The sequence below is a fragment of the Phalacrocorax carbo genome, chromosome Z (genome assembly GCF_963921805.1).
Source record: "Phalacrocorax carbo chromosome Z, bPhaCar2.1, whole genome shotgun sequence".
Taxonomy (NCBI): Eukaryota; Metazoa; Chordata; class Aves; order Suliformes; family Phalacrocoracidae; genus Phalacrocorax; species Phalacrocorax carbo.
In genome coordinates, this window is record NC_087548.1 from 30,507,168 (window position 1) to 30,526,394 (window position 19,227).

At 41.3% G+C, this 19,227-nt stretch overlaps 1 protein-coding gene across 1 annotated transcript in view; it reads right to left on the reverse strand.

Annotated features, from left to right (window-relative positions):
* The window catches only part of PGM5 (phosphoglucomutase 5), an 85,307-nt gene extending 69,587 nt beyond the window's left edge, over positions 1 to 15,720 (reverse strand). Inside the window, exons 1-4 of the mRNA XM_064438062.1 lie at positions 15,247 to 15,720; positions 6,973 to 7,135; positions 4,307 to 4,453; positions 1,654 to 1,779 (exon numbers count right to left, since the gene is read on the reverse strand). Of these exons, the coding sequence (XP_064294132.1) occupies positions 1,654 to 1,779; positions 4,307 to 4,453; positions 6,973 to 7,135; positions 15,247 to 15,507 (697 nt within the window). The 5' untranslated portion in view covers positions 15,508 to 15,720. The remainder of the gene's footprint in view (positions 1 to 1,653; positions 1,780 to 4,306; positions 4,454 to 6,972; positions 7,136 to 15,246) is intronic.
* Positions 15,721 to 19,227: the final 3,507 nt, after the last annotated feature.

A 19,227-nucleotide genomic window follows, 5' to 3' on the forward strand; every position in this document is an offset into this window, starting at 1 on the left:
AGGTGCTAATTTTGTAAAATATACACTAAACAATTATTCACATTCTTATCAAAAGTAAACTCTATGCCAATGTTAAGCTGTCTATGTCTACAGGCATAAAAGCATATTCCAGAGGTGCTAAGCTAAAACGAACTTTGGAAGACAGTTTGTCCATGTATACATGTGGTCTTCCCTAATGTTCACTATATCATGGCTGTTGACTCACTTTTGGCTAATGCATCTCATCCAGAAAGTCTTTTGATCTGATGTCACCATGAGAAGGACAAACCCCAGCTATCTTTGGTAGACTGCTCCAGTGGTTTTTCAGTGTTGCCCGTAAACATGCAAGCTACATTTCAATTTGAATTTGTCTGGCCTCAACTTCTCACTGTCAATTCTTTTTGGTATTTTTGGGAATAGAAGACTGAGAAATAATTTTCCTGCAGGAAAAAAAACCAACTATGTTGTATGAAAAAATATTCTTGTGTACACTTACTGTATGTGTACTATGTATTATAGTACGGCTATTTCTCCACCAGGATACAAAGATATAAAGCCATTTATCTATCACCTTGTAAATAAAGTAAAAAAACCTCAGTCCTTTAAAAATTTTATGATGCATCAGTTTTTCTAATCCTGAGCCAGACTACACATCTTTTTGACCACGTGTAAAATTTTTCAACACTCAGTTATAGAGCAGGACATCAGAGCTCTACAAACTACTTGAGTAACATTCTCTCCAGTACTGTACATGACAGCAGGCAGTGCCTTCCTCATTGCTCTCTCTGCATTGTTCAAGGACACCATCTGCCCTTTTGCCACAGCCCGGCAAAACTGGGCGTTCACACTGACTGTACGCCCACTGTAATATTTTAAACAATCACACAGTACTAGATAAAATGCTTTACAAAAGCTTTGTAAGTCTATCCATCTGCCTTTATTGATCTCTTTTTGTAGTCCCATTAAAGAATGAAACCTGGTTTGTTTGATGGAATTTGTTTTCCGTAAGTTAATGTTGAATGGCAACACTTACATTCCTACCTTCAAGTCATTATCCGTAGAAATCTTTATTTATTTTTTCATGATGTAGCCTAAGGTAGGTCTTATGCTGATCTATGTTTCCCCAAGTGACACAGCTTGTAATTTTTTGATCTGGCACAAAATTTGTCGCCTTGCTGTCTTCTGTGACACTTTCTTTCACCTTTCCGGCAGTATGCAGAAATTTTTTAACAGTTAACATCAGTGAGACAGAGGTGTCAGCCAACTCTTTAAGGACTCTTGGGTGCAATTTATTCAGACTTAACTAATTTTATACCATTTATAATTTACTTTTAGTAAAGGCTGCCTTGTAACCTCCTTGGTTACTGCACACTGCACGATACTTCATCACCCTCACATGGCAAGTATTACCTCATCCTGCTTGCTTCTAAATACAGAAAGAGAACATTTATTGGACACATATGCCTTCACTACTTTATCAAGAAAGATAAACCTCTTGCCTAATAAGGAACCTAACCCATTGTTAAGATTGCCTTTGTTACCAGTATGATGTTCAAATCCTTTCATATTACCCTTAATTTTACTAAAAAGCCTGACTTTTATATACACTACCTTTATTGGGAAGCTATTGCAGTACACTTACAATTTTGTCCTGATAGCAACTTAAGTTCATACCTCCATTCATGGCATCAATCCTTATTTTAATCTGGTTGGGTCCAGTCAGCAAATTCCTGATGGCATTGAAGTCAAAGATACTTCGAAGGAGATTGAGGTAGATATCCACAGAATCCACAATTTCCACTACAAAAATTAGGTAGAAATTAGGTAGAAAAAAAATAACTGAATGGCATAATACCTCTTTCAGCACAGTTCCACCAGCCATGCATCTCGGCTAAAGTCAGAGCATGCAACTTCTACATAATATGGATTTGTTCTGAAGCCCACAGAGGCAAAGTAGAAGACTTCCACTGATTTCAGTGTGGCTACCCACAAGCTTTAAGCCTTGCAAAGATCAACGGTTTTGCCTGATGAAGGACTGCAGAGATAACGTAAGCTGACAGTTCCAGTTTCACTGAAAACATTCACAAGAGTACATTATATCAAAGTAAACTTTTTATTTATCATTCACTAAATCACTGAACAACTTTTCAAGCTAAACAGGTTTATTCTCAGAGGATGGAAGATGTCCATGCCGAGCTGAAGCCACACATTTTGCTCTTCTGTCTGATAGCAGCATCTGTTTGCATCATTCCATCAGGAAAGACATACAGCCTATTCTTCTCAGTTTTGGCACCTGGAATACCTGTCTCCATCTTGTTGTCAATCTACTACTATACTTCTGCATTTAATATCTCCCTGATTTAGGCAAGTTAGGCTCAGACACAACATCTGGTTTTTGCTAAGGTCTTGCTAATTTGAATTCTAAACTCATAAAAGCAGAGAGCTAAATTTTTTCTAGTTCTTTTGGATGTAAAACATTACACTAAAATGAATTAATGAAAATGAGTCTGTCATAAAGAAAGCAGTTACCAAACAACTGTCAAAAGCCATGCTTCTCAGTCATCTTGGAACATAATACTTTCGCTGATTAAATTAAAAAGCATATGTTACACAAATGTGTCTTTACCTAGTTAAATGAGTATCTTGAAATATTTTAGTTACAAGTTAAATTATTACCTAGAATGTCAGCCAGTTTTCCTCAGAAACACTGACTTCAGCCTAATGCTCTTCTTTAGGATAACATGAAAACAACACAGACATTTTTTGAGCCTGAGAAAAATGCTTAGAATACATCACAACAATACACTTCAATGGAGAAACAAACTAAAAAAAAAAAACCACCAAGGGTTCCCAAGGCTGAAAAAAAAACCCTGTAAAACCTATTTGAAAACGAGTTAGTTCTACAGTATATGAAAGCCTCAAGGATTGACTAAAATTACATTACTGCATATCTTCTATGCCCTAATTTTGTTTAAGGTGGCTCTAAGCTTTACACATATGAACAAATGCTTCAACATTCAGTGGAGCTGCTCACACATGTTAAGAAAAAGTGCATGTAAGATTATAGTCTAAAAATTATTTTAGCTCCTGCCAAACCCAACTGGTTTACTCTCAGTTGCTTCAACACATCTGTAGCCTTGATTCACAGGGTTTAATTCATACAACTGAAAAAGCAGAAGTTTTCAATACATCAGATAGTATCTTAAAACACTTTTTAAATTATTTTAATTCTTTCTGCACTTTTATTCTGCATTCAGACCTGTGTAAACTATACTTATTTATTCACTTGTAAGCCCATTACATTGCCTCAGTAGCGATCCCTGTCCAGTCTACTGTCCCAGGACAATGTACTCTGGGAAGAGATTATTATTTTTCCTAAGAAAAACATTTAGATAAACTGCAACTGATTTTTGATCTATTTTTATACTACCTGTAGTGGAGAGGGGGGTGTCTCATTTTCATTTAGAAAAATACAATTCAGAGACATTAAAAAGTTGAAAAAGCAAAATCTAAAACTCTGGCAACCACAAGATTCCAGAGCAGTCCTAGCACTGAAATTTTCTTTTCTTTTTTGTTTGCCTAGAAAGCCAAACATGTTCTCTGCAATAAAAAAAAAAATAAATCATAATTTAAGGGTTTTTTATCCAAAAATTTATAAAAATATACATTGTCTCAAAATACAATGTTTTGGTGGAAAATAAACTGACTGTAATTCTAGGACATCAGGAACGAAGAAGAGTTGTTGAGGCCACACAGAGTTTTACAGTATTTGAAGTATTGTCTGGACCCCTCCCTTTGCTTTTGAGTCCTTCAGGACAAAATGGCTTGTTCAATCATTTTAAATCAAGTGTAGGCATAAAAATATTCTTGTTCTTAAAATTAAACATGTGCCTAAGCACTCCCTTTACCTTTGGAGTCACTGGATGTACACTGCCTTACACATCCTACAACTTTTCAGAAAGTGTGAGCCAAGAATTAATAAACTGAGACTCCCACAAACTCTTTTGTCGATTAGACTTCCATGAGCAAACCATTCCTAGTCAGAAAAAGGTGTTTGGTGTTTAACAGCTAGCAAGCCTAAACACATATATTTGACAAAGGTATTTGGCTAAATGATGAGGCCTGATCCACTTAAAGTCTGTTACTCAGCTGCTTTATGTTCAAAACAAACGCAACACTTACCTATACTGCCTAATAATTTGAGAACTTGTAGAAAGACATTTTGAAGAATTAAAGTTCTGTTTAAATCATTACCCATTACCATGCTGCAGCAATTCTAATACTCAGAATCAATGGATGTAGCATGCGTAAAAGCACACGCTGTTACCTCGGAAAGGTTTGAATTTGTTCTCCAGATCAAATTCTTGTCTTCCTAGGCGTGATAAATCAACTCTGAGATCAGGACAAATAGCATATTCTTCCAAGGTTTTACTGATTTGATATATTTTATCTGAAACCATATCTGGAGCAGGTCCTACAACAAAGAAGAATGTGGTGGGACATTTTTTTTTAAATGAAGGTTCCCTACTTAAAAAGTAAGTGCTATAGCAAACATTCTTCTGAATATATTGGAGTTAAACAAAAACCCAAACAAAGAACTATAGTAAATAAGGTCTTTTCTTTTAGTGTAATACAAGTTTAAAACATTTTTTGAAAAAAATAAAACATGAAAATACAGTGTGTTACTTGCAACATTTTGATTCATACAAAGTGTTCAAATCAATCATCATCCAGGGCAGTGGGAACGAGGGAACCAAAGAATCCACAGCTATCTTTCTTTGGGTTTATTCCTCAAAGACTGCCATTTTTCACTCTACATGGAATCTCAACAAATATATATTAAAGGAAAGCCTATCCTTCAGCAGCAGTTTCTGGCATTTCATAGGGCCTTCTGCAAATGCACATTTGTGAAGGTGAGATAGCTTTGTGTTTCACATTATTTCATTAGACTAATTATCATTTTTAAAAGTCTTACTAGTTTGACAGTGGTGTTCTCCTGCAGTTTTCCTCAAATGGCTTAATGAAATGTATCTTTGTTAGAATTCAAAATACATTAATTGCTTAACAAGCAATTAAGACATTAACAAACAATTGTGACCTGGAACAGTTATGTCTATGCATTACTTTTATTGCCAAATCCTGATTATTGGCCCTATTTTTAAAGATTTACTGTCAATCATATCAAATCAAAGTTGCAGGCTTGGTGCAAAAATTACCAGATGAGCTATGCCATATGTAGTACAAGAGCTGAGTCTGAGTTACAACAAAAGTCCTTTTCCTTTTCATGGCTTACATTAAAGCCACACTTCCACTATGAAAAATTACTTCCTTCATTCTCTTTTATGTGCTCTCTCCTAATCCAAAGCCTCTATCTTTTCAGTGCTAACTTCCCACTCCTCTAGCAATGCTGCTGTATTCTGTGCAGCTTTGCCATGTAAATTAGTGTGTTCCACCTCAGATCCAGTGTACCAGATGGCTGAAGGAAGGACAATAAGTAAAAGTCACTTAACTCTTCATTTGGCTTAGAAAATGTCTTCTTACTCATCTAATCCAAACCCATCCAAGGGATGAGGACAGGTTTCATTAGCTCCAGATCATCCTTGATAGATGAGTGTATTGTCTACCGGTATTTCCAGCTAAGGAGATCCCACAGTGTTGCTCTACTTTCTCTCCTACCACTATAGAAACAAACTGCTCCTGCCTTACCTGGATCTGCGAAATTGAGTGAGAATGCAGAGCAAAAACAGCCTTCCCTAGGAGTTTGTCGTAGTGCCTGACCATTCTCTTAGTTCAAAAGCCTTACCTAATACTTAACCTGCATTAAGCTGCAACTTGAACCAGCTACTTTTCATTTCGTCCCTGCTGATTATCATAAATAATTGAACCTTGTGACCTGTGCTTGAAGAGTGTTTCATATTTAAAGCTTAACAGCCTGTTTGAATTATCTTTAAAAAGGCAAAGTACACTAAAAAGAATGCCCCACCAACTGTTACCAATTTATCAAACAGATTTTAGGCATACACGGTGTTTTAAAGTTTATAGAGTGCTAATGCATCTAATGGTTTGGCACTGGTATGTTTGTGCTGTGACCCTGGCTTTCTCACAGGCTGACCTTACACAGCCCCTTTAATCTCTCTGGGATTCAAGCCTATTCTGGTTATGAAATCACACTGGTTTAACCATGTCTGTTTTTTAATTAAATAAGGGAGAAGCATCCCCTTCTCAAGTTCTCCCACCTTCAAAACAGGGAAGGAAACATTATTTTAAAAGCACTTTCAGTTTTTTCAGATGGAAAGCACTCTACATCTGTGGGGTATACAAGGTGTCAGCAATTGTCACGGTGATATTTTACGGGTGTACACAGATCTATAACATAAAACATACATAATGTTTTACATATCTACATGTGTTAGCTTGCCAATTTTGGAAAATGAGACATTAGTTATATACACAAATTCCATCGTTCAACCGTGAAACTGCAATATTTAAAATGGTACAACCCTCTCCCTGGGTAAGAGCAGTTATATCCTGGATAGACATGTGAATTGCTTCCTTCCATACAAGACAATGAGTTATCCCTCTTACAGCACTTCTGAAATCACACACTTCAAAGCAAATGCCAAGACAAGCCACACAGAAATATGAGTAAAACAGAGCTCCCTCACAGGCATTTTTATAAAAGGATCAGAGCTGTTACAATGATCTGGCAGATCGCATAAAATGCTATAAAAATGGGGTGGCAAACCTCTTGTTTATAGAAATATTACAGCCACCACAAGTACTTCAGCGAACATTTAATGCTTACTGTACAGACCCATGTAAACAAATACACTCCTATTACTGAAAAAAAGACATGTATATTTTCTTCATAGTTTTAACAGAATAAATTAAAAACACATATTTAAAGTCAGCTAGTTATCCTTATCAGTGTATTTTCATCATTCTGAGGTGCAATGTTGTAATGTGATACTAAAAAAACCCGAACAAACCTACCTCCATTGGCAACCTCAAACTTCACTCCGAACTCTCCTCCAGGTCCCCCAGGACTGTGGCTAGCTGTTAGAATAATTCCACCAGCTGCTTTGATCTTTCGGATGATACATGAAACAGCAGGTGTGGATAAGATACCATTCTGTCCAATAACCAACCTGCCGATCTAGGTGGAAAAAGAAGTCAAAGTACTCTGAATAGTACTAAACTTTTGAAAATTAGTAAACGTACACACACATATACACATGCAGAGGACAGAAATTGTAAAGTCCTAGAATGGAACCTATTCTTTTGCAGAGAAATACACATACATGAGTTGGTTGCATGCTAATCTGCAGCGCTGACATGACAAAAATATTGCATCCTGGCACATTTAACCCCAGTGGCCTGTGTACTGACAGTAAAGCAGGAGCACAGCCATGATAATGCTTTGCAAAGCTCCCAAACACAGCACTGGGCTATGATCCTACTATTAAACATTTCCAGGTATCCCATGAACCAGCAAATCCCCTTAAATATTAATATAGTTTAGGGCTGTCTATGTGGACGCAGTTTGAAGGGTTGGGGCTTTAACTAGCATAACATAGAGCAGCAAGCAAATTGCCTTTCACAGAGCAGCCTTTCAGTGCAATCACAAATATCACTACAAACCAGGACATGTAATCTCTGTGAGTCGTACCTCTATTACCAAGACACCCCTGGATGTCCTACCCTATAGAAAGTACTGGTCCTCCTCCAGCCATCAGTTACTCCTTGGCTATTCCAGATGAAGGGGGTGTGTTTCCCAAGCACAGCTGAGCAGGGGAAGTTCCCACCATTCTTAAAGTAAAAAAAGCTTTCAGGTGGTGTTATTAAACACTGACTCAATCTGTTTGGTATTACGTGCAGTTCCACTGCAAGGTTCCAATTTCAAAACCTTGCCTTCATCCCTGCAGAGATACTACAGTTTCAGTCAACATAAATAATCTAGGAGCCAACCAGAAATATACTTACAAAGAAATATGAAAGGGTTCCCATTCCTGGGAAACAGGCAGACAGAAAAGAAAGGAGGGGAGAAGAGGAGGTTAGTGTCACCAATGAGAACTGAGGCGGTTGCCTATGGAGCATAAAGAAATATCAAAGTTTGGGGTTTTTTAATATCCTCAGTTAAAAAACACAACTAACCAAACAACAAAAAAAACGCCACACCACTATTGAGTAGCAGTTTTGGAAATGGGTGTGGAAGGAGGGAGCAGAATACTGAATTCTTCCCGTTCCCCACCTAAAAGCAGACCAGGAGTTCAGCTCGATTTCCTTCTCTAGTTTGAGGGAGATTTGATAGCTTCTACTGTCTGTGTGGCAAAGCAACAGCACAGGAGGTGTCACTAGCTGCCTCCTTTCTATATAGAGCTACTCCTTCATATATAGATGACCTTCTTCTGGGTCCAGCATTTGTGTGAGGCCCTTAATGGTTGTTTAGAAGTGGGGTTCCAAATAATTTCAGAAAAGCAAAGCATTAATAGATTATTTATTTAGCCTGTTTCTGTGAACTATTTTAATTTAAAAAATGAAGAATTCTACACTGAAATTATCAACTGCTAAGGTAAGCATGTTACTTTTTTGCTAACCCTCACAAAGCACGAACTGTGGTTAGTCATTTCTCTTCCACTGCTTCCAAATTTAAAAAAATGTGCAGAACAACACATTCTATTAACTGAGATTTCTACCTCAAGAGCTGCTGATAGGATGACTGTTTGTCTACCTGGTTCTCTTTTCAGTTTTTGCAGATAATCTTGAAGCCTATGGATTGTTGCTAGAAAACAGGAAATCTATCAAAATCATAAGTACAGTTTCTGGAAAATCTTCAAGATTCATTTGACTTTCCTTTGCTACTATGGGAAAATGTTTTGGTTTACTGTTTTTTTTTTCCTCTGGGGTTGGAACAATTCGGAAGCAAATGTAAAAAAGGAAAAGAAACAAAAAATTTGTTTCTCATTTTTTTCTATTATAATGAAAATATTTTCCAGGGAAACCAAGTATCCTTTCCAGGAGAAAAAAATGCAAATCAGCAGAGTCCACATATTCTGTTTCGACTAATTATTTTAAAGCCATGCTTACACTGACATGGTCAGTCAGTGGGGCCGGAGTGTATATACAGTTAACACATATACCACACAGCTGAACCTCATTTCTGCTCATTTCACTGGTATTTAAGCCTAACAATACAGTTTCATTAACCTACGATTGAATGACTAAGAGCAGTAATGTCTTCCTTATTACAGAAGCTGATGCCAACTATAACATAAATACCTTTGACTATTTGTGGAACAAAGCATAGCACTGAATACAGTTTTCCTTGAAGAACAGATTAAATGTTATACTTGTGCACTGTGACAGCATTTACTTGTGAGACTCCGTATCACCTTCTGACTTTATGTCTCTCCTGCCATCCCACTCTTGCTTCTCCCTGAAAGTAAAACTAAGCAGTAATTAACAGCATGTGTTTTGTAAATATCTCAATTTATCATAATTTACAGGCCTTAGGAGCAACAATAAAGGTATATTTCCTCCAATCCTAGCTCCAAGCTAAGCAAAGCAGCTGATTAAATGTTACTTCACTGATTACAGAACAAAATTAGTATCTCTCTTACTGATGAGATTTCTTCCATTTATGTAATGTTCTTCCCAGCTTTTAAGACTCTTTTAAAACTCCAAATGCTACATTTGCATTTTATATATTCAACAATTTTGAACACTTAACTGCTTCAAGAACACCTTCTATACAACCCTGCTTGTAACCACAGCAAAGCAATTCCTACATTGTGGAACAAGGAAGCCTTTTTTTTTTTTTTTTTTAAAGCAGAAGCATTTCCAGTTGTGGGCTGATAACTGACAGACACACTTTTACCTAAAAAAATGCACAGGGTAAAACTCCATCCATCAGGAGAAGCACTGAAATCACTAGGAGCTCTAGCACATGCTTTGACACACTTTTAGAATCAAGCTCAAGAAATAAAACTTTCAATTGGCCACATAATTTACTGTTTTATTTAAACCAGTGCAATATAAATCATATAAAAGAGAAATAGCGATTTTTTTCAAAACTGAATTTGAGTGTGTCCTTTTATGGCTTCCTTTCAGTCCATGAAGCAGCTTTTGGACAATATGCCACGTCTTGCGAGACTCTTGTATTTATGCTGTCATTTAATCACTATTGCCAATTGTACTGAAGCATTAGAAAAGACACAGAACGCTGGGAAGCAGACTTTAACAAACTCCCTTCCAGTGTGTAGAACAGTCGCCACATGTATCTTTATTATGGAAAGGAAAACATGATGAAAATAAATACTGAAAATGTTTTGAATATTGTCTCTCCATTTTCTAAACTATGAAGCATGTAGATAGCTAGAGCAATGACTCAATCTTCCAAATACAGTTGTCAGAAATGGATGCCAGCTCTTAAAACAGTATTGTGTATGGGTAAGCAAAAGGAAGATGACAGGAATTACATTTTGTAAAATGCTTCGAAACAACCACACTGAATCTATCTTGAGGTACTCAAGTATAAATGCATTTATAATTGCATACAGGCTTATCACGAGCACATGCTCTCTGTAATTCTAAACCTAAAATAGTGAGGTTTAGATTTTTGTCCTTATGTACACCAAAACTACTTTTTTAGAGTAAGTAGAAAACTTAGGTTATTCAGAATGCACAAATTACCTGGCACTACCTCTTCACCATTTTTTAACTTATTTTTCCTGTTCAACAGATGTTGCACAAACCAGTTTTCACATTTTTCTGGATGCCAAATATGAACAGGAGTAATTTGCTTTGCCTTCAGCATTTTCCACAAGGCTATTATTTCTATACTACTTAAAAATATTACTTATTATACTAGTTTCTGTACTATAGAAATACTGCAATATTTAGCATTCTAAATTTAGGATGTTGAAAGTGAAATTACATGAATGACACACAGATGTTTTATTTGCAGTGACTACTGCAAGGAGCTTCACCTTACATGGTGGTCTTCAGTGCTTTTACGAAATTCCCTGAGGACAGTGCAGACCTTAGAAGTGTACACATGCTACCCATCCTCCTCTGCTCTCTTCATTTCGGTGGCAAGAATGCACATCTTATCTTGGCCCAGAATCTGTTCATTTTGTCTCTGAATAATATAATAAACTGACATTTAATTAATTTTAAGTAAAGAACACTCAGAGACTTCTCACAATCTGGGCTAAAACAGTAAACAAATAATGTCCATGTACTGACTCACAATTAAAGTTCCAGCAATATTCTCTGAAAATCTTGGACAGTTTCATAGCATGGAAAGGCTACCTTCAGAATTCAAAAACTTGCATGGCTATGAGATCACAGGCATGTAATGTCTCTTCTAATACTGTGCCTCTACGCCACATTCTATTTTGTCATCTGCTTTCAGTAGCAACAGCAGAAACAAGGACCATGATCCTCACCAAACTGTTACAGCTGAAAGAACAGTCACCCTGACAAGTACTTTACAAGAACATTTTTATGCAGTATTACCACTTGCAGCTGTGCATTTTCAGACAATTCAGTTGATTATCATGGAGTCACTTAATGCTTTTTTTTATTATTTTTCCCAGCAATCTCTCACATGCCTCAGTCAATTAAGCTTGAAAGAACATGAAGCAAGCAGATTACATCCTGGACAGCATGGGGCTGTGCCTTCTTGTCTTTTACTGTAGTGTGCTAAAGATGACTGAGCACCACACTAGAACACAGAAGCAAGTATATCAATCACACACGTCCAGGGAGGGAGGGCAAGATTTGCATGGGAGACCGTGGAAAATAAGAACAACATTGTGTTATAAAGAAGACAAATGGAAAACTCTCTGCCATCTCAGAGTTCTACAGCATTACTAGCAACACTCCATGATGTCTCTAGGCTGTTGCTATGACATATTCAGAGTATGATCATCAGCTTCTGATCTGCCACTGAGACTCACGCAGAGCAACTTCTCATTTAAACCTATCCTAAACTTCGCATCAAAAATGAGACACCACATCCAGTTGATGGATCTAATGGTATACTTGCATTTAATTTGTAGTGGAATTGTATTATACATGACGGAGCCTTTTACCTCAGTTCTTCCAGGCATTAAGGTGCAAGGACACTACTACTGACAGGACACAGGTGAGAAGGTAAGCACGAGTCTCAGATACTCTCCTACCACTCCAATTTGCAAAACTGCTTGTTGCAACCCAGAATGGTACACGACTTCTGTCTGGCTTTCCTCACACTGCCCCACCCTCCCACGACACACAGTCCCCTACCCAAATGTGTTTGCCACAGCACCAGCTGAGTGACCCATCGAAGAGTGACCATAGCCAGCCACCTTCATCTCTGAACAGAAAAATTTGGTGGAGCATGTGCCGATTACAGCTGCACAGCACGGACCAGCCTGTAGCTGTTGCCACCAGCGGAAGCCTAAGCAGGCTACAGCTGTGGCATGTGTACCTGCAACCCCAAGCTGAAGGGCATGAGCCAGAGGGGCTGAAGATGAGGAGAGGGCAGGGCAAGCACTGGCAGCTGACCAGGCAGGAGGCCTCATCTCATTCTTGTACTGGGGCCTACGCCAACTGTGCTAGGCTGTTAACACAGGGGGAATGCAGGGTGAGTCACCAAATTAGAACAAGGGGAACCTAGCAACTCTAAAGGGCAATACATTTACAGTTGATAATAGAAAATCCCTTTTATTTTTGTACTCAGCAGGCACAATTAACCATAACACTTGGTATGTGCCTTCCAGGAAGGAGATTCAAGTTCAGTTTACCAGCACTATGTGGCTATCCCTCTCCTGGCACTCTGGGGTGGCTAAAGGTTTTGAATACAACTTCAAGGCTTCCACACATTTCATCCGATCCTGCCTACGTCAGCTCACTTCTTTCCTTGTGATACTGGCTACATGCCTTCTAATGACATTAACCTCATCCAAAGGGAGAGATCTTTGCCCTCAGGGGTATTCCCTTCCTCTCCCCCTACTTACATAGCGCAGCACTAAACAATGCCTTCAGGGAGGTTTAGATATTTTCCCAGCAGATGTATTATAACAGCCAAAGAATAAAAGATACAAGCAGTATTCACTAAGTCAATGTGAGAATGCTTGAGAGAAATGGGGGTGAGGGTGAGCAGGGTGAGGGTGGTAGAGAGGGGATGGAGCATTAGCGCATGGAAATGGGAAGCCTTTTTAGTATCAGTAGCGCCCCACCAGCTGGCCTACTGAATTGTGAGGACAGTGCCTACAGTAGGAGAATCATGCTTGAATTCAATATTTGTGGGAGCTGTGAGCAGAAATGGTTGGGGTTTTGCTTCAGAAAACACTAGGGAGAAAATGTGTTTCCAAGAAACTTACAGGATCTTAAAAAAGGGAAAGCACTACTACAGCAAGGTTCCAGAAACATGTCAAACTGGAAGTCTCCTGAGGTCAAAAAGACCTGATCTTCAGGGAAAATGGAGCAAAATGGGGAATATGACAGATGCAGCAGGGAGGAGGCACGCTGACAGGAGAAATTAGTCAGTAACGAGTCCTGAATACAGCATACCCTGGCTGACAAGCCCCTTGTCTTCTAAACGCTAAACTTCTTGTCTTCCTCAGCACCTCAGTCCTTGTGGTCACCTTGTGGCTACAACCCACTCTGTAGCTCCCAGCAGTGTGCAAGGGCAGGCAAGGACCTCAGTCGCGTCAGGGCAGCCCTTGCTGCAGGGATCTTGCTTTAGCTGTCGCTGCGCTTTATCCCGCCTGGTCAACGGGTACAATTCCAGCAGTGAGGCATTCTCCACCAAGCTACACAGAGGAAGGGACTAGGGAGCAACACTCCTCCGGACCCCATCCTACCTTCCTCGCAATACCCCACACTCCCGCTGCTCTGTGCTCGCTCCCTGCATGCTTGCTCCCTGCCACTGCAGACGAAACACCACTGTGCTACCCTCACTGGTGTCCCCAGCTTTGCCGGTGTCCCTCCTGACAGCCCTCCTCGCACCCTGGGCCACATAAGCCCTGGCCTCTACCAAGCCCCTGAGTGAATGGTGAGTTTGCAAAAGCTAGCCAGTACGTAACACAGCTGGTCTCTCTGAAATCTCAGGTACCACTCAGCGCCTGCTTGCTAGTATCAGCATGGTGAGAACGTGCCTTAGAAATAAATTTAAAATACTCATTATTTATACCAGGCTGGCTAATCCATATGACTTGTATTTGACAGCAAATCAGACACATATGGAGATTTGTTTCAAAGTTGAAAGATCTCCTGGTTATAAAACAAGACTGCATTTAAAGAATTGAGATTTTGAAAAAGATTACAAAAAAGTAAATTAACTACAAAAAAAAAAACCCTATAAAATTATATCACTTCTTTTGCCAGATCTGGAGAATCAATTTATCCATCGTATCAAGAGACAGCCCCTTCAACTCTGCTTTGAAGTAGAAACTTCAAGCCTACGTTAGCTGGTATTTCCAGCCTTCTGCACATACACACCGACACATGAATGTGCATGTATCTATCAGAACACATCAGTTTTCTCCCCGAGTTCTTTCCTATTTTCAAAACTGCACAAAAAAAGCTGTAACACATCTGATCGCAGAGGTATTTGCCACTGTTGTCTTCTTGCATTTCCTAATTTGTTCTCAAGTGAACAACAGAAAAGAACAATTATTTTCTTGAGATGCAGCCAAAATGCTTAATTGCTTTTGCTTCAATAATACTGTTTTCCTCAGTATTTTTAAAAGATCCTGAGCGGTAGATACACATCTGATACCTTCATTTCCCGCATACTTATTTTTAATCCTGCCACATTTTCTCCTGCAGAGTCAACCCTGTTTTTCAGCTCCCATTCCTGCCTCTAAGATAAGCTGTGCAACAGTGTGGCATGGCCAACAGCCTCCTGAGGTTATCACGATCACTTCCACGACACGTCGATGAAACCAGCCACGCCAAATCCCAGCGGCACAGCCTACGGGGCGCCCTAGCTGCTCCGGGCTCACTCGGCACCGGACGCCCAGAGCACCGCAACACACCCAGACGCCGGGTTCGTCGGGGTTTTTTCACTTGTACACTCAGCGAGACCCGGGTTGTGACATTAAAAGGTTCTCTCCCGTTCCTCGGGACGGCTCCGCTCTTGCCCACCGGTGCGGGCGGGACTGGCGGCCCGATAGGGCCCGGCTAGAGGTGGCTACGGGACAGGGGACACGGGGGGCCCGAGGGGGCCAGGCTGGGGGACGGGAGGGGACGGCGTGGGGGAGGGAGGGCGCTTACCCCGTTGGCCGCAGCCATCTGGACGACGATCTCAATGGCCGTCTTGCTGAAGTACCTGCCGTCGCTGCCCACCACCATGGTACAGCCCTGACGATCGCGGAGGTCGACGGAGGAGAGGAGGCTCTGCACAAAGTTGGGCAGGTAGTTGCGCTGGCTCTCGAAGAGCCCCGTGGGCCGCCGCAGCCCCCCGCCGCCCGTCGGCCGCTGATCCTCGTAGGGCGCCGTCGGCACCGTCAGCACCGGGATGGGGGTCCTCTCCATGGCGGCCGCCCGCCCGTAGCCCCGCTGGGCAGCGGCAGCCCTTCTCGCAGGCTGCCTGGCCGGCGGCGGGCAGCGGGGAGGCGTTTCCCTGCCGCGGGGTAGGCCCCCCCCGACGGCCGGCCCCCCGCAGGGCCCGGGGGCGGTCCGGCTCAGCCCGGAGGGGGCGGGGGGGCGGCCCAGTCCGGCTCAGTCCTGTGCGGCCGCCGGCGGGAACCCGGAGCCGCTGGGGAGCCGGGGCGGGCACGGGGTGCGCACCGCCCCTTCCCCCGCCCGACGGGGCCCCCGCCGGCGCGGCCCGCCTGCAAGGACGCCGGGGCTTGCCGCTCCGGCGGCGGCCCCGGCCAAAAATAACCCTGGAAAGCGAAGCCGAGAACGGCGGTCTCCTGCCAGGGATGTAACTGGAGGCAGGGGGGAGAGGGCGCGCCCGCGCGGCACACTTGCGCGGGGGGATCACGCTCTGTCAGCGCTGGGGCCGTCCCCACCGACCCCCGCCGGCGGCTGCCTCCCTGCCGGCCAGCCTCGCATCCCCCCGGCCGGCCCGGAGAGCAGCCGGCGGCCTCTCCCCTGCGGCGGCACCCACACGTAGCAGGAGGTCGGTCCCTGGCTGGAGTAAGGCCGGGCGGTGGTACTGTCCCGTTTTGCGGGCGAGAAAGCAGAACAGGCAACTAAAGAACTAACAAGTTCTTTCACTACTAAACCTTAAGCGAGGAGAATCGATTTTTTTTTTTTTTTTTTGTACTGTATTGCTCGAATGCAAGGTTTCAGTGTAGTAAGCAAGCTTACAGAGGGGTTTTGGTTTTGTTTTTTTCACAGCAGGAGCTGAGCACAGCAGGAGGCGGCTGGTCTGATTGCAGGGTAACTGATCACACTGGTGTGCCCAGGCCTACTCCCTGTGGGGCTGAGCAACCTTCTGAAGGCGTCTTTCCCTTTGAAATACTCTAAGGCATTTCATACAGATGTGGTGTATGTGTTCATTCTGCGCAAGTTTATTCTGCAGACGTGGTGGCACAGATAATTGCAAAGGTGCCTGACATTTCCCAGTATAAAGGCTGTGTTTACAGATGTCAGTGACTGTCAAACATCAGCTGAAATTTTCCATCCAAATGGTTGCTCACACTGGGCCCACAGTATCTTGCCAGGGCAATTCTGTTGGCTGGAGACTTGTAAAGTAGTCATGTAACCTAGGTGTCATTCCTGTGCTTAACAAATCGCTGGCGTAGACCTCTACCTAGGCAGACAAAAATAATTTTGTAAGGCATTCTTCAGGTGTCTGCGAAGGAGTCTGCTCATAAACTGCTCAGAAGCATGACGGAGTGTCACGGCTCAACAAGACGACGTGTTAGCTGCATGACAGGAGGTGGCTGTGCAAACACAGGGTAAAATGCTTTTGTCTGTTACAAAGACTAAGAGCTCACTAGGAGTCAGCATGAGGCACCCGATGAAAGGTAACCAGAGGAACACAGTGGTGGTTTGGAGCCCTGTCTCTGCAGACTCTTTAGTGGCTCATAGCCGATAGAGTATGACAGTTTAGGATACAATTGTCTGCTACTCATCTGTCCCTTTGGCAGAGACCACTGCCTTCACAGTAGGACACTACATGCTACAGGCGAGGCCCAACAGTTTAGTTTAAATAAACTAAGCCACTGAAGCAGGTATAGGAATTCAGCTCTGTTGAAGGGACACCTATATACTGGGCCATATACTCTGGCAGAGGGCCGTAACAGATGCAGGGAGGCAGTAATCTCTTCCTTCTGTTAGACCTCCTAGTCTGTAGCCTCATTTGTGGCTTCCTTAACTGATTCAGATTTTTAAATAGCAAAAGGAAAAATACTGCAGTATGGAAATGCCGGTTATCACATCCCTTATGTGAACAAGGCACAGCTATAGATTATTTTGTTACACCTTAAATAATTTTGGGCACTGCCAGTGATGCAGCTATGACATACAGTCTGCATTAGTGAAAGCTGAAATGGAATCAGATAACTGGTATCTACCACAGCAAGTATCCAACCAGGAAACAGCAACAAAGATCAAAAGCATTAGAAACAACTGGTGATATGTTCCAAATGCCTAATAAGAGTAAGCACACAACCAAAGTAAGAAGCAAAGTAATAGTCTTTAGAATAGAGAATTGACTGCATTTTTCATATGGATGGGGGAGATGTGTTCGTCATTGTGAGAACATATATCAGTTTGAATCAGCTGTAAAATCTCTGCAAACACCGACATTCCCAGAATGTACATTTAAGTGGGACAGTCGGTGACAATTTTACAGAAGTGTTTGTCTTCACCCATATAATTTACATTAACAGAATAAATAATGAAGTGTGATGAAGAATAAAGAAAAAGTATGTTTTGCAGTCTTTTCAAGCATCACCTTGACAATGGCTTGTAAAGAGCACTGTAAATTTTTTAGTTCAAACTCCGACTCTGCTTGAGATAAATCCAGGAAAAGTTTATGCGACCCCTCTTTTATTGTGATTCCTGTAATACTTAGCAAAATTCAGGTTCCCAAAGTCATGTTATTTCATGAGAAGCTCAGGTTTTGTTTAAAAAAAATTATTACCAGCCTTCACTGTAGCAGTGCAAAACATGAAGAAGTTAATGGAGAGAGCCCGGTCATTCCAGTACAAAAGCTGAAGAAAAGGGACAATTTTTTACTTTTTTTAAAATAAAAGCTTCAATTTTCAAGTACCTGGAGTAGCTTATGTTTACATTTATACATGGGGACATGCTTCAAATTCTTTTTTACAGCAACACAAGTCCCACAAGCAGTTCTGCTCTCAGCAGATTTCATTGAAAAGTGGGCGTCTCTGGCAAACATTACAGTTCAATAAATGATTACAGCTATATATCTCTAACAAAGGAGTAATTACCAATATGGGATGATATTAAAAGCCTGGAATGACTTCTTGGAAGACAACAACTAAATATATTCTTAGTATTTCCATACTGTGTTGTGAGTTAGTTTTTAAAAGGTTGTTAAGATTAAAAAAACAACTTAATGGAGTGATAGGATACATGTTAAATTTGTTCCATTTCCAAGTAAAACAATTAGCTTTCTGTCTGCCAATTTTGCAAGCTTGGTTTGACGCATACTATCTAGCTCAGGATCATTTTCAAACTTTGCTTTGATTCTTAAAGCTTTTTTATTCCTAAGCCTTAAGATATTTACCATAACTCGTGTTGTCTTGTGCAGCTGACTGAGTCAATGTTAATTACTTTAAGAGCCATAATTTTTATGTTTCCTCAGCTGTTTTGTTTGTTTGGTTTTTTTTAACCGGCATTGTACTAGTGCCTTTCTTTGTCTCTTTAGGTCCAATTTTTTTCATGCACTGAGCTGGGCATTGTGTTTTTGTCTGTGTTGACTCAAAGGACCGAACACGTCCCACAGCAACAGAAGCCCTCCGTAGCTACACAGTTACTTCTAATTCAGTTGAACGGGTCACCAGAAGTGTCCCCTCTGCAAGATGGCAGAAACTACTAACGGATCTTCTTAAAGGTAGGTTATGGAAGCCCAGCCCAGCTCTGATTTGAAGCTAATATACAAGAAATTGCTGTGGACCTGAAGCTTACATTCTGTGGAGAAAAAAATCTTTTGTGTCAGCTAGCAAAAGTTGCGGCAGAACTGTACCAGCACCATTAACTAAGCAAGTTTTGTTCCTTGAGTTGCACTACTAAGATCACCATTCAGTGCTAGTATAATACCTGAGGTTTAGA